Genomic DNA, 23406 nt, shown 5'->3' with positions numbered 1-23406 from the left:
TTTTTTGAGACAGGGTCTTGCTCTGTTGCCCAAGCTGGAGTGCAGTAGCACAAAGATGGCTGACTGCAGCCTTGCAGCCTTGACCTCCTGGGTTCAAATTATACTCCCACCTTAGCTTCCCAAGTAGCTAGGACTACAGGCATAGTGCCATGCCCCGGGGTCTCTCTCTGTTGCCCAGAGATGAGGCCTCTCTCTGTTGCCCAGGCTGGTCTCAAACTCCTGGGCTCAAGCAATCCTCCTGCCTTGGTCTCCCAAAGTGTTGGGATTACAGACATGAGTCACCTCTCTCGGCCTATTTAATATGTTTTCATGTTTCATAACAACTGTTTCCCAGATCATAATATGAACAATTTTTTTCCTATTTCTGTTTTGAAGTAAGTCAAGAGTTGGCTTCATTACTTTAAAATGTCCTTGTTACATTTAATTGAACATTATCAATTACCTTTATGAAGAATAACAGAGGAACCATAAAGCTATATTTTAGCAAAACATTTTAATTCTGATTCTGAAATCTAATCAGAAAAAAATGTATTTAGTACAATGATAATCCATTAAATACAAATCATTGTTAGGCTGTCTCTGTTATGGAAACTATCATGTTATGAAAAGGTATTCAGCTAATATGAATCTTTTAAAAACAACTGAACTTTACCATTGCTAGAGATTTTTTGAAAAGCTGCAGATATGTATGTTGGAGATAAACAATCAAAATTACTTCCTGAAGCTAGTTTAACAGGTTCTAAATGCTAAACAAAAATTTCATGAAATGACTCAGGAGATAAGACTCTAAAAATTTCTTCCTGAAGCTATTTTGGCAGCCTCTGGGGATGTGAAATTCCCTAAGGTGCTCTAATGGGAAAAACCCTAGAATAAGAACCAGAATCCTTGACTTCTACTCCCACTAGTAAGCTAAGTGAATTTAGGTCAGTATTTAACCTCCTCCAGTTTGGTTATTTGTTCGTTTGACAGACTCACACTTTCCTGAGTTACTTCTATGTTTTGTAGCCAGTTTCAAAATGCTGTGTGAAATTTCCCATATTATCTAAACATTTCCAACTGATTATTCTCTCAGCCACTCAGCCTTTTTACTACGATCTGTGTTTCTTTGCACATAAGGTGAATCTCCCCACTCAATAAGAGATCATTGCCATTTCACATTTCCCTGCCTCCTGCCTGCATGCACACTGCTATTATGTTGTCCCCTGGATTGTCTTTCAAAAATCCTCATTGTTATAGGTAAAGAAGGGACCCACTCTATCTGAGTAACTGATTGCACAGCCCAGCCCAGACAGACAAACATCCCAAGTCTCTGCTTCATCTGTCCTAGAGGAAACTGGCTCGTGGGGAATAGCCACAGTGGGTCTGATGGCCCGGCAATCTCCTGCACTTTTCATAGGAAGTGGCCCTGAAGGAGAGGTAGCCCTGGTGACTGTCACTGGAGGACCCCAGGCTTCTGGATAGACAGACATCCCAGTATCTTCAGGAGCATAGTTACAGCTCGAAAGGCTCTTCAACTCTTGCACACTGTCACTGTATTTCATAGCAGGGGGCTGGTAGGCCTGGTAGGACACTTTAGTGGTGGTGGTAATCACAGTTTGTAGGGCAGGGGCACCTGGTTGTGGAGTCGTGAGGTACCTGCAGGGAAGCTCTGGGTTATAATAAGGGCGAGTGGCCATGGCCTGAAACTGCCCATGGTCAGTCCTCTCCACAAGGCTGGGTTTTCCAAGAGCTGGTTTCCAGCCATGCTGTTTGTTGGTGAAATCAAAGCTTCTCTCACAGCTGCTGTATGAATTGACATTATATTGTAGTGTGTTCAGATGAACCCAGTCTGTGTCATTAGGGATACTGGTGGAATCCTTACAAAGGGTGGGATATGGGCTCGAATTTGTATAACCAGGGTTTGCCAATTCATAGCTGCAAGGTGGCCTAGGCAAATAGATTCTTGGGCTTGAGTGTTTCTGAAAGGGTGGCATTTTGTCTCCTTGAAAGATGGCTAGGTCACAGGTAGCTTTGTAAGAAACAGCGTTTGGGAAGGAAGGGCAAGGCTGCCCTGGAATAGAGAAGCTGGTTTCAGTAGCTATATCAAAGTCTTCTGGATTTTCCAAGGGAGGTATGTTGCTGAAATGACCACTGCTGTCTTGATTTTCTTCCGCCTAGAAAAATGATACAAACACAGACACATGCTATGTAAATCGTGTGGACACCTTCACCTGTAACAATAGCCAACAAGTAAGTAAAAACAGACATCCATGTGCCGGGCTCTGTGTTGTGAACATGGCACTGCCCAGGTACGTGATTTAAGCACATGGTCCAAGGGTTGCTAAGCTCGAGCTCTCTCAGACATAAATACCAACAACTGAATGAGGAAGGTCCGTGGTAGCCAGGTAGGATGCTTCTGAGTGGCAGATGGTCCTGTTCTCACCCATACTGTGTTCCTAATAGTGGAGACTTAGGAGCCACACAGGCCTGGGTTCAATTCCTGACTCTGTCCCTCACGAATTGTACAAGCCACTTAACCTCTCTGAGCCTCAGATTCTTCATGTTAAAAATGGAACTTAATAATAGTAACCTCTTTATAGGGTTTTCTGCAACCATTAAATGTGTGAAACTCTTAGACCAGTGCCTGGCACATAGGAAGTGCTGGAAAATGTCAGTTTCTGTTATCCTTACACTAACACTCTGCCTGCTTGGCAAGCTTTGGTTGAAAAGGAAAACTGAATTAAATTGCACAGACAAATTTTATCCATTCTTATGGATGAAATAATGGAAAGGAGCCTCTCAAGGGTGCACTGATAACTTCCTGTTGGTAGGCACATATTTCTGTCTTTATTACTGTTGCATAATTGCCCTTATATTACGATGTCAGCACACTGACATATAAGGACTGTATCATTGCTTGTAGAGATTGTTGCTTTTTCTTTTAAGGAGAAGAAGGGATTAGAAACCTTATCCAAATGTTGACTTAATGATATTTTGTTACAGACATATAATTTTCATATGAAATCAAACCCTTGTAATTAATGTATGACCTTCATATTTTGCATAATGATCAGCGTATCTTGGGATGAAAATGAGCTGAGACCGCTGTGCACTGTCAGCTCCCTGTTACCTTGGATTCTCGAATTCTCTTTTTCTGGGGTTGGTAGAAAGAGGCCATTTGTCTCTTGACGGCGCTTCTTCTAGCTTCCGTCTCCGATTTGCTTTCCGGTCTTGGGTGATCATGAACTCCCTTGGCCTGCAATAAGGAGAAAATGAATCATACATTTGTGCCTCGAAAGGAAGCTGACAATGTTACCCAAAAATTGATCATGCCTTTCCCAAGATCTCAGGTGTTTACTTTTGTTTCTTTCAAAATGACAGAAAAAAAAAATTCTTGAACAAATAAAACAGCCTCAAGAATTGACATCTTAAAAGATCACCTGCAATCCCTTTACTCTGTTGAAAGAACTATAACTTGGTTTACCATCTGTGGACCTTAAAGAGCACAAAGTAGTGAGCAAATTTCTAGGCTCCCGCTAGGTCCCTGAGGAGCTCTAGCACCTATTTCTGGCCACTGGGGCTGTATTTTGTTTGGCCCAGGGTTCCCAAGGCACATGACAGGGTGGTTTGGCCTTTTTTGGTCTGATGAAAAGTATCCATCATAACTTGTGTTCTCACCTGACCTACCTGAAAAAAGATCGCATTGCCATCAAGCCGCCAAAAGTTGGTTACGGGGTATCCGCTGTGCCCTCGGCAAGGAATCAACTCCAAAGCAGAATGACAGTTAGGGCATGCCTTCTCTGCAAAGCCCGGAAGGGAGAAATATTAACCCTGACCCCAGACCCTTCTGAAGAAAGAAAGGGCAAATGAGTTGGGAACAAAGAACTCATGCTTGGGCACAGTGGCTCACGCCTGTAATCCCAGCACTTTGGGAGGCCGAGGTGGGCAGATCACCTGAGGTCAGGAGTTCAAGACCAGCCTGACCAACATGGAGAAACCCTGTCTCCACCAAAAATGCAAAATTAGCTGGGCATGGTGGCGCATGCCTGTAATCCCAGCTACTTGGGAGGCTCAGGCAGGAGGATTGCTTGAACCCAGGAGGTGGCGGTTGCTGTGAGCTGAGATCACGCCATTGCACTCCAGCCTGAGCATCAGAGGGAGACTCCATCTCAAACAAACAAACAAACAAAAACAACAACAACAAAAAGCTCATGACTCCGAGGTCACCCTCTCCCTGGCCCCGCGTCCTCACTCTGCTGTTTCAGCCGTGCCTTGTCGCAGATGGCTGGCCGCAGCTGCAGGCGGGAACCGTTGGGCAGGGCACAGGCCTGTGCACACACCACCACACCCAGGCACGACTTCTTGAGGATGCGGCCATTGTGGTTGTTGGTGTTGCGCATGGCCCAGCCGCTCAGGTGACGCTGAGCCTTCTTCTCATCACTGCTGTAGACGAAGCGCACGTAGCCATCAGGCCACTCTCGGAACTGGTCGAAGAGGGCCAGCTCCTAGAAGAGTGCAGAAGTAAGGGTGGTCAGTTCATCCAGTCCAAACTGCACACATTATGCTCTAAAATTTCTCCAAGCACATTAGGATAAAAACGTGTTCCTTTTAAATCCGGTAATGTCAAATCCCAAAATGCCACTCTTTCTATATAAGACTTCCTGACAACCAGGTAATAAGTAATGTTTATATAGTGCTTATCTGTTAAATGCTATACATGTATTAATTCATCTAGACTTCAAGTTACAGGCAAACAATTATTTCCAATTTACCGACGAGGACATGGAGGTCCGAGAGGTTAATCAACTTGCCCAAGGTCACGTCACACAGCTAGCAAGATCTGGCTCTAGGATTTACACCCTGGCAGTCCCATTCCAGAGCCTGTACTTCTTACCACTATATTATATCACTTCTTGGTGTGTTTAAATGTTGAAAACATTTTTAAGTTAAGTATCAAAGTACCAGGGGAAAAAGTGATTGGAATGTTCTATCCCTGAAATGTAATTTAACTGGTAAATATCTTTAAGTCAGTGCATTTTCTTCAAAAGCTCTTGGCTCTCTATGCCAAACCTGTCAGTCACATTAGCACCCAGAGTAATGTCAGAGAGGAAAGAACAGCTTCCCTCCCTACTCTCAACTTGGCTCTCCAAGTTTAAAAGGATACTGCAATGAAGGACTTAAGCCATGAGCTTTGGGGTGTGGGTGAGCTTGCCTGGCACTGGACTGCTCCCCAGAACAATATGGGATTGTCATTCTCCTCAAAAGAGCCACATGACTGAAATAATAAGTTATATCTAAAATACTGAGCATTGCTTTAGTAGTCACATTTGGTAGTCTTTGTCAATTTAATGCATTATTTATACTGCAATAAATGTCTCTTTTGCACGTAAGTTTCATTACATAATCACCCTTTACTGAGCACTTTCTTTTTTCTTTTTTGTGAGATGGAATCTCGCTCTGTCACCCAGGCTGGAGTATAGTAGCATGATCTCAGCTCACTGCAACCTCCGCCTCTCAGGTTCAAGTGATTCTCCTGCCTCAGCCTCCCGAGTAGCTGGGACTACAGGCGCATGACACCACGCCTGGCTATTTTTGTATTTTTAGTAGAGATGGGGTTTCACCATATTGGCCAGGATGGTCTCGATCTCCTGACCTCATGATCCACCCACCTTGGCCTCCCAAAGTGCTGGGATTACAGGCATAAGCCACCGTGCCCGGCCACTGAGCACTTTCTTTTATGTAATGTTTAGGGCTGCTTTCACACTACAATGCAGAATTGTATTGCAAAGCCATATTATGCAATATATATAATTCTCACAACATCTTTGCGAGATGGACATCTTTACTCTTGTTTACTAAATAAGGAAATGAAGGTTCAATAGATAATCTTTCACAGTGGCATAGCTGGAGTATAAACAGAAGATGGGTAGCAGCCAGACCCAGTAGCCTTGCTGGTGTGATAAAAGCTCAGAAGAGTGTGTCACAGTAGTAAGCCATTTGCATCTCCTCCCCACTCCTGCCACTCAGGAAAATTAGATCAAACATTTGCAAAGCCAAAGTATTCACAGTTGGAAAATTCAGACTTGTATACATCACGAATACTGCACATTCTAACAGTAATAAGGTAAATGAGTGATTTTATTTCCAAAATTACAAAGATATTGTTGAAATCATTATTACTACCATTAGGTATTATTTATCTTTTCTCTGAAATATTACAATTGACATAAATTAGTACATCAATGTAAGGTAAGACACAAGTGAAATATATAATGATGTACTATCAACTCCAAGCTTACGCTAAATGCCAATATCTTTGTTTTAAAAGTGAATATTTTAACTTAAGGATCTTAGTAATGAATTGACAATTTTCCAGAAAATAGCCTTTCTTTGGTTCTCCCTTAAGGATGTAGACTAGGCCCCCATTGCCTCACACGAGCTACTGAGGTAGTGACCCCGGCAGTGAAGCTGCAGAGACTGTATTTTAAAAATCAGAATAGAGGATGTCCAGGATTGGGTTTCATTTGTTCTAAAGTGTTGGCATGTTGTGTGTGTACACTCCACCTGAACCTGATCATAGACCTGGAGGAGAGTTTGAGATGGTTATCTCACTCTACCACTTGATGACAAGTCGGTAAGTAGCCTTAGACTAAGGCAAATTCAAGGACTCTCTCAAGGTCATACAGGTAGTTTAACTCGCTCACTCGGTTAGCCAGAGCAGGGCGATGCTAAGCTTCTTCACTTCACTATGTCCCAGTGTGCCTGGCCCTTACACATACTTCTGCTTAACAACCAGTCTCCTAAAACAAAGTTCGTATTTACATAGGAAGTCTACCAAATGCTTGAGAGATGAACCATAATTACATTATTTGGATGTGATTTTCTAAAATGCAAGATATGATTGTTTCCTGTGAAGATGTACATGGACAGAAACAGAATGAGATGCACTTGCTGTACTGTGGTCCACTTTCATGAAAGTGGTACCATGTGACTCTAAAGTAGGCAGACTTTAAAACAAAGGAGTGGGCTGGGCACAGTGGCTCACGCCTGTAATCCCAGCACTTTGAGAGGCTGAGGCAGGTGGATCAGCTGAGGTCAGGAGTTTGAAACCAGCTTGACCAACATGGAGAAACCCGATCTCTACTAAAAATACAAAATTAGCCAGGTGTGGTGGCACATGCCTGTAGTCCCAGCTACTTGGGAAGCTGAGGCAAGAGAATCACTTGAACCTGGGGGATGGAGGTTGCAGTGAGCGGAGATCACGCGATTGCACCCAGCCTAGGCAACAAGAGCTAAACTCCGTCTCAAAAAACAAACAACAAAAAAACCCCAAACAAACAAAAACAAAGGAGTAAAACACACCTAATCTACAAATGTGTGGATCCAAAAAAGTGCTGACCTCTTTGAGAGGCGACACAATGTTGCAATGAATTACTATTCATCTGAACACCTATCAGGCACATTTTAGTTGCTGAAAAAATGACACATCTCTTTTATTCCTGTGCCACAATATTGCTGGAAGCCCACATTTGTAGATGGTTGGGAAGCAACTCTCATTCTACACCCTCCATCCCCCACTGCCCGGACTTCAGAGTCACTCAGTTTTGGCCCAAACCAATATGACCAAGCATAATTGGTCATTCTCTGGAACTGGCTTCAAACCACTTCATTCACCACTTCATCCATCCCAGTTCATACTTTGGACTTGGCTCCAAACCATTTTTGCTTTATTGAAATAAAGCAAAATACAACGAATTCACTCTAAAAGAACGATGATTTGCTTGTCATTAAAGAAGAAGTAAGTTTTGGGGACAGATGGCCTTGTTGGTATGACTATGGTGCCTCCTTCCTCTGGGCAGTCAGGAAGGTCTGAACAAATTGCTGAAGTCGGGCTATTTGTTTTAAATTTAGGGCATTAGATTCACTTTACAGTTGTACCTCATAGTTTTGCTGTATGAGAAGCAGTGGTATTTACACCTGTTTAGATTTTCTCGTTAGCTTTCTCATGGATTTAAAGTAAATGAATAAGGAGAGGCACCTGATTTCTACCTTGGTTAATGGGAAGTGAAAGGACAGGCGTCTCGCTCTCCCCAAGACTGGGAATGTGGAGCCTGATCAACATTTCCTGCTGCTTTCCGTGTAATTTCAGGCAAGCACAAGGAAATTGCTGGGAGAAGACACATTTCTTCTTCTTTCTTTCTTTCTTTCTTTTTTTTTTGAGACGGAGTTTTGCTCTTGTTGCCTAGGCTGGAGTGCAATGGGTCGATCTTGGCTCACAGCAACCTCCGTCTCCTGGGTTCAAGCGATTCTCCCGCCTCAGCCTCCCGAGTAGCTGGGACTATAGGCATGCTCCACCACGCCCAGATAATTTTGCATTTTTAGTAGAGACGGGGTTTCTCCATGTTGGTCAGGCTGGTCTTGAACTCCTGATCTCAGGTGATCCGACCGCCTCGACCTCCCAAAGTGCTGGGATTACAGGCGTGAGCCACCGCGCCCCGCCGAGAAGATACATTTCTAAACCCAATTCAGCCTTTTGTGGAGTCCAGTTCTCTTTCTACATTTGAGGGGGTCTCAGAAACCCAGAAATTGTGTGTGTGTGTGTGTGTGTGTGTGTATATGGTCCGTCCGCAGACTCTTCAAGAACTGGAATGCCATTCTCCCTCCCTCCTTCGGATGGACAGCGCCCCGCGTGCCCGCACACACCTGAGGCATCTGCGGATCGTTGATGTCCCAGCTGAGCTGCATCCCGTAGGAGCACACGCCGACCATATCCTGCACCGCGGCTGCCGGCATCTGCCCAACTCGCTCGCGCTTTCCGCCCAAGGTTCTGAAAATAGAAGACAAAAGAGAGGTGCGCCAGGTGATTTTTTTTTTCTCCTCTTTAAAGAAGAAAGTGGGGTATGTGTGTGAAGGGGAGGGGCAGAGAGAGAGAGAGAGAGAGAGAGAGAGGTTGTTTAGAAATCTGGAAGTTGGGGACAATGGTTATCGACCCGGGCGGGGCCCTGTCCTCGGCCACGGTGCTGAACGGTCTCCACCCGAACGGTAGCATCGACGTCTGGCAGCTGACCCCTCCTTTATAAAGATGCATCTCCGGGGGGCTCCGCCCTGTTTCGCCTACCTGGCTAGCGCCCACGCTCCAGGGGCCGGTCACCCCCTCCACCACAGACCCAGGAACGGAGGGGGAGGTTAAACTCAGCCCTGGAAGCAAAGGGAAACTGCAGCCAGGGGGTGGGGGTGGAGAGGGTAAGTTGGAATGTATCATTTAAGTTTAAAACCTTATTCTTTTCTTTTCTTTTCTTTTCTTTTCTTCTTTTTTGTCTCACTCCGTTGCCCAGGCTGGAGTGCAGTGGCGCCATCTCGCCTCACTGCAACCTCCGCCTCCCAGGTTCGAGCGATTCTCCTGTCTCAGCCTCCCCAGTAGATTACAGGTCCGTGCCACCACGCCTGGATAATTTTTGTATTTTTAGTAGAGACAGGTTTTCGCCATGCGAAACCCTTACCAAGCTGGTCTTGAACTCCTGACCTCGGGTGATCCGCCCGCCTGGGCCTCCCAAAGTGCTGGGATAACAGGCATGAGCAACCGCACCCGGCCTTTTTTTTTTTTTTTCTAAACGCATCCAGCTTCCCTGATTTCGGAAAGGGGCTTAGATGGAGGCTTTGGAAGCAGAGGCTTTCCAGCAAAGTCCCCTGAGAGTCAACACTCAATTCCAGTAGAGCATGGGAACCGTGCGTGGGCCCCTCTGCCGTCCGCGCCTTCCCTACCCTGAATAACCGTGCCCACGCCTCCTAGTTACGTGTCAGCCCATTTTGGGCCTCCACTGCCGGCTCTTCCCCTAACTATTGTGCGTGTCTCGGAGTCTTCGCTCGGCTGTTTGGGATGTGTGAACGGGCGCCACGCCTCCGCGTATGCTCGCTAGCCCAGGAGCCTTCACGCTCCCGGGAACTTCGGAGGGACCTGGCCCTGCAGGAACGGAGTCCTACAAAGTGAACCCGGAGGAGGTGGGGGGAAATGAGCCCGGGGTAGGTGGGAGCCTGGGGAAGGAGGGAAAGGGGAGAGAGGAAAAGTCCCGAAGAACTCCTAGCTTTCTCCACTGCTTTGGCTCCCTCTGGGTCTCAGCTTCCTTATCTGTTAAATAAGGGGTTGTGGTTCGGCGAGCTCTCAGTTGCCACCCACCTGAACACAACTCTTTTTGAGACGGAGTCTCACTCTGTCGCCCAGTCTGGAGTGCAGTGGTGCAATCTCAGCTCACTGCAACCTCCGCCTCCCAGGTTCAAACGATTCTCCTGCCTCAACCTCCCGAGTAGCTGGGACTACAGGCGCGCGCCACCGCGACCAGCTAATTTTGTATATTTAGCAGAGACGGGTTTTCACCAAGTTGGCCAGTATTGTCTCGATCTATTGACCTCGTGATCCGCCCGCCTCGGCCTGTCAGAGTGCTGGGATTATAGGCACCGCGCCCGGCTCACAACTCTTTTAAAACTCTTAAAAAACAAACAAACAAACAAACAAAAAAACTTGACTGATATAGTCGTGGAAACATCACGATGAAATTGCATTTACTCCATTACAGTCTTGGGAGGCTTTGGGGGATTAGAGAATCGCGGTGGCGCGGGGGTGCGCAGGACAATGTGGGTTTTCAGGGGCTGGGACGAAACCTTCCTCATCTGAGCAGCCGTCTCGCCCAGGGCTACTACGGCACTTGGAGACCCTCAGTTAAAAAAAAAAATTGATTGAAGTGACTAAAGTCACTCTGACTACGCCAGGGCCGGATTCTGGGCGGCCAGGGAAAAGGGCTTCTGGAATTTATTCCCCGAGCCCTTGTTTTGCAGCTGCACGCTTCCATTCCCAGCCCTAGCCAGAGAAGAGGAGCCAACTCCTCACGGCGGATTCCCTTGATAGAGGAGGATGAACCGAACCCATGACCCTCCAGACCTGGGGAGCGACGCGCCCTAGACCTAGGCACCGCAAAGCCCGCGCTCGGCACACGGACGGGTGCTGCGCGGGACTCGGCCGGGAGGGCGCCCATGCCTACACCTCTTGCAGGATTAGTACCTTCGGTTGGCAAAAGGTGGATAAAGGAAGAGCGAAACAACCTCAGGAAGCTCAGGGTGGTCCACACTCCCTGTCCTTTTACTTCCCCAGCCAAAGGCACAGTGAAGCTTGCTTAGAAAAGTCGATCCCGCGGCTGGGCGCTGTGGCTCATGCCTGTAATCCCAGCACTTTGGGAGGCCGAGAAGGGAGTATAGCTTGAGCCCAGGAGTGCAAGACCAGCCTGGGCAACATGGAGAAACCCTGTCTCTTCCAAAATAATAATAATAAATAATAATAATAATAATAATAAAGCCGGGCATGGTGGCGTGTGCCTGTAGTCCCACATACTAGGGAGGTTGAGGCGGGAGGATCGCTTGAATCCAGGAGGCAGAGGTTGCAGTGACCTGAGATACCGCCGATGCACTCCCGCCTGGGCGACAGAACGAAGTCCTGTCTCAAAAAAAAGAAAAGTGAAAGAAAGAAAGAAAGAGAGAGAGAGAGCGAGAGAGGAGGGAGAGAGGGAGGCGGGGGGAGGGAGGGAGGCAGGGAGGGAAGGAAGGAAGGAAGGAGGGAAGGAAGAAAGGAAGGAAGGGAGGGAGGAAGGAAGGAAGGAAAAATAAAAGAAAAAAGAAAAAAAAAAAAAGAAAAGAAAAGGAAAGAAAAAAGAAAAAGTATCCCGGTCTGTTACAGAAGCTGGCCAATGGCAGCGGACCAGGGAACTCTGTTGGGGAGAAAGGACAACTTTGAGCAGTTCCTCGCGATTTTTTCCTCCCTTATCTTCAAGCTTGGGTCCTCCTCCCAAGCAAAGCTGAAGCGTCCTAGCAGAAGAAAGCGATGTGTTCATTCCCAGCCTCCTTTCTCCCGAAGTTCTCCCCTCCTGAAAGGTCCTGTCAGTAGTCAGCGTTTCTGATTAAAATCACTCTCAAATGGTCGCCACCAAGGTCTAGTTGGGAACGAAGAGATGTGTCTACTCTTCACCCACTAGTTTCATTTACAGATTTTCATCTTATTAACTGACTGCCAAAGGTCCCCGAAACTCCTGTTGATTCAGTTGCTTTTCGTGTTGCTTTGTCTTCCAAAATTGAATGAACATTTATTGATCATCCATTTTAAAATATATTATTTCATTAAATGTTGTAGTTTAAGGTAACTTATCCTTTCAAATGTTCTAAAAATAACTTTAAAATGGTGATTGAAAGTTACCTCTGAGAATGCATAGAAATTAATTTTTGGTCTTATTGCAGTGCTAGAATAGTTCCTGTCTCTGTGCTTTTGGAATGTTCCTAGAGAGACCTGATTCGTCAAAATGTAAATAAATAAAACTTTTTTTATGTTAAAAGCAAATCAATTAATTTCTAAAGGGATTCTGGTATCCAAAGAAATGTCATAGAGCCTCTACCATATTTACTTTGAGAAGAATTAAAATATGCACTTCAAGTTCCCACAAATTATATTTGGGCAAAACATGTTAGTAAAAGAAGCTAATCAAAGTAAAAAAAAAAAAATAAACAGGTAAAAGGTATTTTGCCTATTTTGTTATTTTTAATTTCTCTTAAAGATTTGAATGCATTGCACCATAGACTTTGGAAGGATATGTTTTCCCCAAAAGCCTGAAAATAACAGATGATGAAGTTTGCTATCTAATATTATGAAAACTCTGATTTTTTAAATATTCTATTAAATAAAATTCATTTAAACTGTAGCATTTTGTTTATTGCTTCTTATTATTCTTTCTTTCTTTCTTGCCCTGGTGTTATATTTGTATTGACTCACAATAGTTTATACTCACAGCTGTTCCTGTCTTGATTGCTCGTTTAATATTACAAAACTCCATTAATTGAAAAGGAAGAAAACCTGCGTTTGAATTTCCTTGGTTTAGATTAAAATAGGTAAACTAATGTAAGAATATTTACATTATACTTGCCAGAAAATGGATACGACAGGCTTTGATACAAACATTGTTTTGAACAGACTAGAAGTGTGTGCAAGTCCTGGGCTAACAGGGGTTCTGGTTATGTTATGTTTTGCTTTGGTGTAGACAAATATCTTCTGTACATATTATGACATGAAATACTCACAGGTCTAGTTATAATACAAGTTGATTTTTACACAAAGAATGTTTGGATTGGAGGGGTCTTTTTTTGTTTTTGTGGAAAACTCCAATCCAATTTAGTTTTGCCACTGTGTTCATACAACTGGCCACCTACCCACATCAGCCCAGCCATTGGTACGCATACTTGTCAGGTTAAAGGAAATAGGCAAAAAACCAAACCAAAACCAAAACCAAAAACAACAACAAAAAAGAACTATTTGCTTTGATAAAAAAAAAAATTCCCTTCCTCCGCACCACGGTACTTAAAAAACAAGCAAACACACTTTTTATGTGTGTGAAATCAGGAATGTATTAATAATATCGGGTACAAGTCTGGTTACCATTGCAAACGGTTCGGCTTCTGTCTACATACATCAATGGACCAAAAACTGCTCCTCTGGTTTATTTATTTACTTACTTAGACAGGGTCTTATTCTGTCTCAGAGGTTGGAGTGCAGTGGTGTGATCTCGGCTCACTGCAACCTCCGCCTTCCGGGTTCAAGTGATTCTCCTACCTCAGCCTCCCCAGCAGCTAGGATTACAGGCACATGCTACCGCATCCCGGCTAATTTTATTTTTAGTAGAGACAAGGTTTCACCATGTTGACCAGACTGGTCTCGAACTCCTGACCTCAAGTGATCCACCCGCCTCGGCCACCCAAAGTGCTGGAATTAAGGCGTGAGCCACCGCGCCCCGCCGCTCCTCTGGGTTTTTAAAGCGGGGCGAAAACTTGGAACAGCTACCGCAAAGCGAACGACTATCTCTCTGGAATTTCGCAAATAAGGGACGTTTAAACGACATAGTTCACATCCTTTGAGTGCTGGCTTTCTCTTAAAGGGTGTGTGCGTGCGCCCAGGTGGTTTGGCCTGTGTGCGCTAGTTCCTTGCATGCTTTTCTTGAGTCTCAAACACGGAGCTCTAGTCAACTGCAGGGGCGGATTCATCAATTACAGTTGCGGAAGAAGACTCGACTCAAAAAGCGGTCCGCCACCAGGGCTCTCGCAGTAGCGCCCCCAGCGGGCGGGTGTCTTGGGCAGGCAAACCGCAGAGGGCTGACCTAGCGCAGCAAAGCTGAGCGGCGCGCCGCTTCAGGACCGAAGCCTCGGTATGCAAGCGGTGAGTGACCCCCGGAAGGCCCGGACCTTTTGTCCACAGTCCGAGGGCGCGCGAGAGCGCGCGAGGGATCAGGGTCCCTAGGGCTCAGGCTTTGCCGCCCTGAGGTGTTCTCTCAGAGATCGGGCGCTGAGCACAGTCCCCCGCCACCTCCTTGGATTTGCTCGGAGTGTATTGGCAGCTTGCGGTGAGACTAGGCAGAATAGAAACCTCGGATCCCTCGCTAAATAGCGCTCAGGGAAAGGGGAACCGAATAATTCGTGTTCGGAAAGCAATGAGATAGTTCTTTTCTAGTTGCTTTGCGTAGTGTCCTAGCCGGTTTTCCAGCCCTCTTTCCACCTTGCTGCGTAGAAAGTGCAGTAGCGTTAAGCAGCCCGAAGTGTTGGGATTTCATTTAACGGAGTGACAAAGAGCAGCCCCTAAGATAAAGCTACAATTATTACTTATCAATAAAAAATAAAAAATAAAAACACGTGGAGTATGAGCCCACCCAGGGACGCCAAAAACAACAAACAAAAACCACTTGGGGCGTGTTTCTAACATTCTTCTGCCTGGGTTCCTGGTGTTAGAAATTCTGATTTAATTGGTCTACGGTGGGCCGGTAGTTTGTTAGTTTGTTAGTGAGGACCCCAGGTGATTCTGATAGCCAGGGATAACTGCTTGCCTAGATTCAGGAACTCACTCTTGTTCTCCATAAAGTCCATCTGTCATCTGGCGCCATCTTCCCAGCCATGGGGAAACAGATTTGGGACACAAACCTTTCTAACATCAAGCTACGCTTAAATTCAGAGCACTTAAGCATAACCTCCTCACCATCCCTCTTACATTGAAAGCTGCCATTCACTGAACCATTTTTGTGTGCCAGGCGCTATGCTAAGAACATTACATTCTGTCAGTCCTCACTCCAATCCTTCCGTATAGGTGTTGTCATCTTTTTTTTTTTTTTTTTTTTTTTTTTTTTTTTTTTTTTTGAGACGGAATGTCATTCTGTCACTCAGGCTGGAGTGCAGTGGCGTGATCTCGGCTCACTGCAACCTCCGCCTCCGGGGTTCCAGCGATTCTCCTACCTCAGCCTCCCGAGTAGCTGAGACCACAGGCGCCTGCCATCACGCCCGGCTAATTTTTGTATTTTTAGTAGACACGGGGTTTCACCATGTTGGCCAGGATGGTCTTGATCTCTTAACCTCATGATCTGCCCACCTCGGCCTCCCAAAGTGCTGGGATTACAGGTGTGAGCCACCGCGCCCGGCTATCATCATGTTTTTTAAATGAGGAGACAAGCTCAGAGAATCTAATGACCTTTTCTGCCTAAACCATCCCACTTTCTGATTTTCCTGTCAAGTTCCTACCCACAAAAGTTGCCATATGATCTTCACAGAAGTGGGATACCTTTCTGTGCACTAGAGTGGCTCCAGAAATTTCAGAAACAGTAAGCATTTCTTTGAAATTTGCAGAGTACTGACCACCAAGGCCAGAGATGGTTGAAAGGAGGTAGAAATAAAAATACACAGAGCATCTCTGCATATGAGTTGAACTGAAGGAGAGATAGGGCAGTGTCTATAGAGAAAAGAGGTAAAGGAGTGCAACATAAAGACTCCTGGGAATATTTTCTTTGGGATGGGAAGTATTTCCCATTAATTCAGAATTTGTTGACAAAACTTAGAAATTCTTTATAGATCCATAGCATAGTGTTTATTTGATGTCAGTTTGTGTTATGAATTAACACCCCCCCCCTTTTTTTTTCTGATATGGAGTCTCACTTTGTCACCCAGGCTGGAGCACGGTGGCTTGATCTCGGCTCACTGCAACCTCCACCTCCCGGGTTCAAGTGGTTGGTTCTCCTGCCTCAGCCTCCTGAGTAGCTGGGACTACAGGGGCCCACCACCACACCCGGCTAATTTTTGTGTGTTTAGTAGAGACGGGGTTTCACCATATTGGACAGGCTGGTCTCGAACTCCTGACCTCGTGATCCACCTGCCTCGGCCTCCCAAAGTGCTGGGCTTACAGGCATGAGTCACTGTGCCTGGCCTAATACCCAATTTTAATTGTAGCTTTAGCTGTTCCTTCTATCTCACTTTTGCCTCTACTCAGTTATCTACTAACACAATGGTTCTTTTTCTTTGCCTTTATCATTTATTCATTTATTTTTAATTGACACATCTATTAATTGACACATAATAATTGTACATGTTAATAGGTGTAGTGTGATATTTCCATATGTGTATACAATGTGTAATGATCAAATCAGAGTAATTATGCATATCCATCACCTCAAACATTTATTTCTTTGTGTTGGGAATGTTCAAAGTCTACTTGTCTAGCTATTTGAAAATATACAGTGAGTTGTTCATTATAATCACCCTACAGTGCTATCATACTCTAGAACTTACTCCTTCTTCCAGGTAGCTGCAATTTTGTGTCCATTAACTAACCTCTGCCGATCTCACCCTTCCCCTTTTCTAGTGACCACTATTCTATTCTCTACTTCTATGAGATCAGCTTTTTTTTTTCTTTTTTTTTTTTGAGATGGAGTTTTGCTCTTGCTTCCTCAACTGGAGCGCAATCGTGCGACCTCAGCTCATTGCAACCTCTGCCTCCCGGGTTCAAACGATTCTCTTGCCTCAGCCTCCCCAGTAGCTGGGATTACAGGCATGTGCCACCACGCCCGGATAATTTTGTATTTTTAGTATAGACGGGGTTTCGTCATGTTGGTCAGGCTGGTCTCAAACTCCTGATCTCAGGTGATCCACCTACCTCGACCACCCAAAGTGCTGGGATTACAGGCATGAGCCACCACACCTGGCCGAGATCAGTTTTTTAGCCTCTACATGTGATCAAGAACATGCAGTGTGTCTGTCTGTGCCCTGCTTATTTCACTTAGCATAATGTCCTCCAGGCTCATGCATGTTACCATGAATGACAGGATTTTGTTCTTTTTTTCTGGCTGAAAAGTATTCCACTGCATGAATATATCACATTTTCTGTATCCATTCATCCGCTGATGGACACTTAGGTTGATTCCATATCTTGGCTATTATGAATAGTGCTGCAATAAACATGGGAGTGCAGATATGCCTTTGACATACTGATTTCTTTTCTTTTGGATATATCTCCAGGAGTGGGATTGCTGGATTTATGATAGTTCTGGCTTTAGTTTTTTGAGGAACCTCCATGCCGTTTTCCATATTGTCTATACTAATTTATATTCCTACCAACAATGTACAAGAGTTCCTCTTTTTCCATATCCTTGCCAGCATTTGTTGTTTTTTGTCTTGATAATGGCCATTCTAACTGGGGTAAAATAATATCTCATTTTGGTTTTGATTTGCATTTTCCAATGATTAGTGATGTTGAGTATTTTTTCATATACCTGTTGGTCATTTGTATGTCTTCTTTGGAGAGATGTCTATTTAGCTTATTTACCCATTTTTAATTGGATTGGTTATTTTGCTGTTGAGGTGTTTGAGTTCCCTGTATATTCTGGATATTAATGGCTTGTTGGATGCATAGTTTGCAAATACGCTCTCCCATTCTGCTGGTTGTCTCTTCACTCTATTATTTCCCTTTCTGTAAGAAGCTTTTTGGTCTGTATAATTTCATTTGTCTATTTTTGCTTTCATTGCCTGTGATTTTGAGGTCTTCTCCATAAAATCTTTGCCCAGACCAATGTCCTAAAGTGTTTCCCCTATATTTTCTTCTGGTAGTTTCATAGTTTGGGATTTTAAGTGTAAGTTTTTAGTTTATTTTGAGTTGATTTTTGTATATGGTGAGACATGGCATCTGGTTTCATTCTTCCACATATAAATATCCAGTTTTCCCAGCACCAGTTATTGAAGAGACTATCTTTTCCCCATGAATGTTCTTGACACCTTTGTCAAAAATCAGTTGGCTATAAAGAAGTAGATTTATTTTGGGTTTATCTATTCTGTTCCGTTGGTCTATGTATGTGTCTGTTTTTATGCCAGTACCATGCTGTTTTGTTCCTATAACTTTGTAGTATATTTTGAAGTCAGGTACTATGATGCCTCCAAGACAGTTTTATTTAACTTTATTTTACAAGCTCTCATTCTGAAAATGGTTTATTAGTTCAAAGCCTTTTACTTCTACTTTATAATCATCATTATAGAGTTTGTTTTATATGATTATTTATTCAAATGATGTTTGCTTTGCTTCTTCTGATAGTTTGTATTGTATTTGTCATAGACCATGCTAAAGAAGGTTGGATAAAGTTTTTTTTTTTTTCTAAGTACTATTTTACTTAGACCGATAATATGAGCAAACAAAATTTCTGTTCGGGAAAACAATACAAACCTTATTTATTTATTTATTTATTTTGCTTTATGTTTAAAACTTGAAATGCATTTCTTTGAAATAAAATTGTTTTAAAACATATTTTATTCCACACAGAAAAACAAAGATCCTTTGCAGCCTATTAAGGAAGATAGGACTGGGAAGGCTGAGGATGATGCTTTCTGGGTAAAGATCAAGTTTCTTTTATAATGTGTGTGTGTGTGTGTGTGTCTGTGTCTGTGTGTGTATGTGTGTATGTGTGTATGAGTGTATGTATTCTTTCTAGTTCTGTGTTCCCTGGGTCATTAGCAAGACTGTTCCTCCAGTTGCTCAAATCACAAGCAGAGAAATCTTTATTTTTCTCCTTCCCTAGTCTCTCACATCCTATTTATTACTACATCTAGTCAATTTACCGTTAGCTATCCTACCAATATCCTAGTCTAAACTATCTTGTATCCTGTGCTATTCTAGATGTAGATAGATAGTACTGAACAAACTAGATACAACTTCTGCCTTTATGGAGCTTATTGACTGGCAGAGAGCCAAAGAAAGCAGGAAGAAAAACAACAGGGTATTGAGATGGGGAATAATTGGGAGTGTTGAGGAGACACCTGGTCTATTTAAGGTGATCCTGGAAGATCTACCTGAAAAACTTATGCTTAAGCTGTGGTCTGAGTGGAGCCAGCCATGTGGAAAGTGGTGGTGTGAAGTAGCTCAGGCCTCGAACAGCCAGTTCAAAGGCCCCAAGGCAAGAGCTTGACTTATCCTAGGACTCATTAGCAGGGTAGTGTCAGACTGTCAGAGATCAGATCATGCCACGTTCTGTGGACTAAAGCAAAGGACTTGGATTTGTTCTGAATGTAGAGGAAGCCATGGCAAAGTTTTGTTTTGTTTTAACAGGATCTCACTCTGTCACCCCGGGTGGAGTGCAGTGGTACAATCATGGCTCACTGCAGCCTTGACCTCCTGGGCTCAAGTGATCCTCCTGCCTCGCCTTCTGAGTAGCTGTGACTACAGGCATGAACCTCCACACCTGACTAGTTTTTCATTTTTTGTAGAGATTGAGTCTCAATATATTGCCCAGACTGATGTCAAACTTCTGGGCTTAAGCGATCCTCTTGCCTTGGTCTCCTAAAGTGCTGAGATTGTAGGCGTGAGCCCCGCGCCTGGCAATGGCAGAGTTTTAAGCAGGTAAAAGGGAGTAAATTTCAGCTGAGTGATCTCACATAAGCTTTAACCTTTCTTATCCTTGCTACTTCTATCCTGAGATAAAGAACCTAACCTTTCAGGACCGAGGCGAGGATTAAATAATAACATCTGCAGAACACTTAACACACTTGGCACAAAAAAACTCACTATGTGTTGACTGAAAAAAGAAAACATTCCATTTACATGGAATAATTTTAAATGCTGTTTTCCCTTTTAATTCAGTACTAAGAATAAGTGGAATTTTGGGCTGTAGATAGTAAATTGCTTCCTTTTTAAAATAGTATTGTATAGTTTAACCTGTAGGTTTTTTTAAAGATCAAAATCTTTTATAGTTTAAATGTTTAAGGAAACGTCTGTTATTCAAGTATATGCACTTTTTTTTTTTTTGAGATGGAGTTTCCCTCTTGTTGCACAGGCTGGAGTGCAATGGCGCGATCTCGACTCACTGCAACCTCCATCCCAGGTTCAAGCATTCTCCTGCCTCAGCCTCCCAAGTAGCTGGGATTACAGGCATGCGCCGCCACATCTGGCTAATTTTGTATTTTTAGTAGAGACGGAGTTGCTCCTTGTTGGTCAGGCTGGTCTCGAACTCCTGACCTCAGGTGATCCGCCTGCCTTGGCCTCCCAAAGTGCTGGGATTACAGGTGTATGCCACTGCACCCAGCCCTTCAAGTATATGTACTTAGAAGCATGTCTTAGCTAATGTGCAGGTGGAAAAGATGAATTTCATTCATTATGGTCAATTTGCATACTTATCTATAATTATTAGTATTATTTTTCTTCCTTCTATTATGATCATTTATGTCACTTAGTGAGTGATCATAGGCTTGAATTTTTAGTGTTTTAGAATTCCCAAGATTGCAGAGGATCTTCATCCCATGATACCTGAAACTCAAATGTTGTTTTCCTTGGGTCAGTGGTTCCCAGACTTCAGCATGCATGAGAATCATGAAGGGCTCTGCCCTGTGTCTGAGTGCTAAGAATTCCCCAGGTGATGCCAACGCTGCTGGTGGTCTAGGAACCATATTTTGGTAACTCTTGTCTTAAGCCAACAGAAACATCAATCATTTGTGAAGTGATTGTTTACTATTCAAGATAGAGATCTCCATTCTATATTTACCCTATATTATTTCATACTGAATTCTTATTGATAATGATATCAGTTAGAAATATTACTATAAAATAAATGTTCTTAGGGAAAAAGTAACTTGCAAACTATCATCTTTCCAGCTTCAATCACTTATTATGGATGCATTCCATGATAAAGGATTTCAGAAAATAAAAGAATACTTTCAACAGAAAGAGAGCCACTCTCCTCAAAAATATAATCATCTTCTATTACACCGTCTTAACAGATTAATAAATAAGGCAAGTTGGTTTGCTTTGTGACCAAAATATGAACGTATAATTATTTATAAGTGTTTTAATTTAGTGTGGTTTATACCTAGGAACTAGATAAAAATGAATTTCAGTCTGTGTCACTGTTGCTGAAATGTATTCAGCGATTCTTCATAGATGGCCCGAAAGAAGATGAACCTTTGCTAATTCAGCAGGGACTGATCCCAAAGATAAGTGTCCTATTTTAATTTTATATGGCTTTGGGTAACTTAAAGAACTTATATGGATTTAGTTGTCTAGTTAAGTTTGGTATTTTCTGTTCCTTTGAAATCCAATTTGAAAAGAAATTGATATCCATTCTAATTGCTTATATCTAATCAAAAATTAAATTCAACATGCATTTCCTGATGTACCTGCTATGCAAGGCACTTTGGGAGTGCACCGGATCGAGTCAGACACAACCACTCCTCTTGATGAGCCTATGCAGTGATTATTATTTTAAATTATTTTAGTGAATTAGGGGAAAAATGAGTAGGAGTAGGCTCTAGAAACTATTTTTTTTTTTTTTTTTTTTTTTTTTTTCTTTTTTTGAGACGGAGTCTGGCTCTGCACCCAGGCTAGAGTGCAGTGGCCGGATCTCAGCTCACTACAAGCTCCTCCTCTCGGGTTTACGCCATTCTCCTGCCTCAGCCTCCAGAGTAGCTGGGACTACAGGCGCCCACCACCTCGCCCGGCTAGTTTTTAATAGACTTTATTAACAAAATTAGACCTAGAAAATGATCATCAAAACTTTTCTTTGCTCTTGTAACACGTCACTTTTCCTGTTTTCTAAACCTTGGATGAATCTGAAAAAACAAATAGCAAAAACATTTTTGCTTATTCAAAGTTACCCAGATTATCAAATTTTATTCTTTTAAAAATATTAACCAGGAGATAACACAGTGAGTGCCTTTCTAATGGCATCTGGAAGCAAAGCAGAATCTGCAACATCTCTTGCTGTAGCTCCTCTCTTTTAATGGTGAGGTTTTTGCAACCCAGAGACAAGTTTGTTTACTGGTGAGGAGATGTGGGGAAGAAGTAAGGTAGAAGGATGATCTGACTGCTAATAATGTCTTTGATTTACCCCTTGAGCTCTAGTACCTGAAGTTTATTAAGGGCCAGATTGGGCCAAGATCTGTCTTTGCCCTTTGTTACTCTAAAATGCATCTGATTCTGAAGCTACCCCTTCAGGAGAGAAAGCAAACTCCAGGCTTTCCCAAACTCCTCTCAGGGACTTTAAAAGTGTTTGCAGGGGGAATTAAAGACTGCTTATGCAGACCCTATATATTTCATTTTGCATGTAACCCCACTTGACCTGCTCATACACTAACTTATGCAGATAACAGGAAGCAGGGGAAAGGAGATAAAAATCTCAAAGGAAATGAAGCAGAGATGTTCTAAGTGTACCTTGGAACCCTAAGCTGACCTTTTGGGATATGAATAGGAATATGCCCCAGTCTAACTTTTCTATTTAGGTTTAAGAATTCCCGCCCAAGGTTTAAAAAAGTGTCAGATCAAATCCCCACTAGAGTTCTGAAATCAGGTAGGAATTTCTTTATTCCATTGGCATCCTAGTTGGTGGTGGAAATTTCATAACCATAATTTAGATACGTTATTTCATATAGGTTTTGGCAAGAATAGATCAACATTAGCAAAGAGAATGGGATACTAGACTCTATACCTCTTTTTTTTTTCTTTCTTTCTGTTTTCTTTTTCTTTTTCTTTTTTTAAATTTTGTCACCCAGGCTGGAGTGTAGTGGTACGATCTCAGCTCACTTCAACCTCTGCCTCCTGGGCTCAAGTGATTCTCCTGTCTCAGCCTCCTGAGTAGCTGGGATTACAGGCACACACCACCATGCCCAGCTAATTTTTGTATTTTTAGTAGAGACAGGGTTTTACCATGTTGGCCAGGCTGGTCTCGAACTCTTGACCTCAAGTGATCTACCCACCTTGGCCTCCCAAAGTGCTGGGATTACCGGCATGAGCTCCCACGCCCAGCTTAGACTCTATACTTGTTTCTTTCTTTTTTTTTTTTTTTTTTTTTTTTTTTTTTTGAGATGGAGTCTTGCTCTGTCATCCAGGCTGGAGTGCAGGGGCGATATTGACTCACTGCAACCTCCGTCTCCCAGGTTCAAGCAATTCTTCTGCCTCAGCCTCCCAAGTAGCTGCGATTACAGGTGTGTGCCACCACACCCGGCTAATTTTTTTGTATTTTTAGTAGAGATGGAGTTTCACCACATTGGTCAGACTTGTCACTGTTGGGAGTAACGCTCAAAATCCTAAGGAAATTGAACACTCGAACAAAGGATTCTTAG

At 43.4% G+C, this 23406-nt stretch overlaps 2 protein-coding genes across 2 annotated transcripts in view; one reads left to right on the top strand and one right to left on the bottom strand.

Moving 5' to 3' along the window:
- Positions 1 to 476: 476 nt before the first annotated feature.
- Positions 477 to 8836, bottom strand: GCM2 (GCM transcription factor 2). Its single transcript, XM_017891122.1, has 5 exons — positions 8683 to 8836; positions 4232 to 4484; positions 3667 to 3779; positions 3110 to 3235; positions 477 to 2153 (listed from the first exon to the last, which is right to left on the bottom strand). Exons 1-5 carry the CDS (start codon positions 8770 to 8772, stop codon positions 1215 to 1217), a joined length of 1521 nt encoding a protein of 506 aa, XP_017746611.1. The 5' UTR covers positions 8773 to 8836; the 3' UTR covers positions 477 to 1214.
- Positions 8837 to 14129: 5293 nt separating this feature from the next.
- Positions 14130 to 23406, top strand: part of SYCP2L (synaptonemal complex protein 2 like) — an 82675-nt gene continuing 73398 nt past the window's right edge. The window contains exons 1-4 of the mRNA XM_017891117.1: positions 14130 to 14218; positions 18623 to 18691; positions 20945 to 21082; positions 21163 to 21286. Coding sequence (XP_017746606.1) covers positions 14210 to 14218; positions 18623 to 18691; positions 20945 to 21082; positions 21163 to 21286 — 340 coding nt within the window. The 5' untranslated portion in view covers positions 14130 to 14209. The remainder of the gene's footprint in view (positions 14219 to 18622; positions 18692 to 20944; positions 21083 to 21162; positions 21287 to 23406) is intronic.

This window comes from Rhinopithecus bieti, unplaced genomic scaffold, assembly GCF_001698545.2.
Source record: "Rhinopithecus bieti isolate Rb0 unplaced genomic scaffold, ASM169854v2 scaffold_19939, whole genome shotgun sequence".
Lineage (NCBI taxonomy): Eukaryota > Metazoa > Chordata > Mammalia > Primates > Cercopithecidae > Rhinopithecus > Rhinopithecus bieti.
This window is presented reverse-complemented; position numbering and strand designations above follow the sequence as displayed.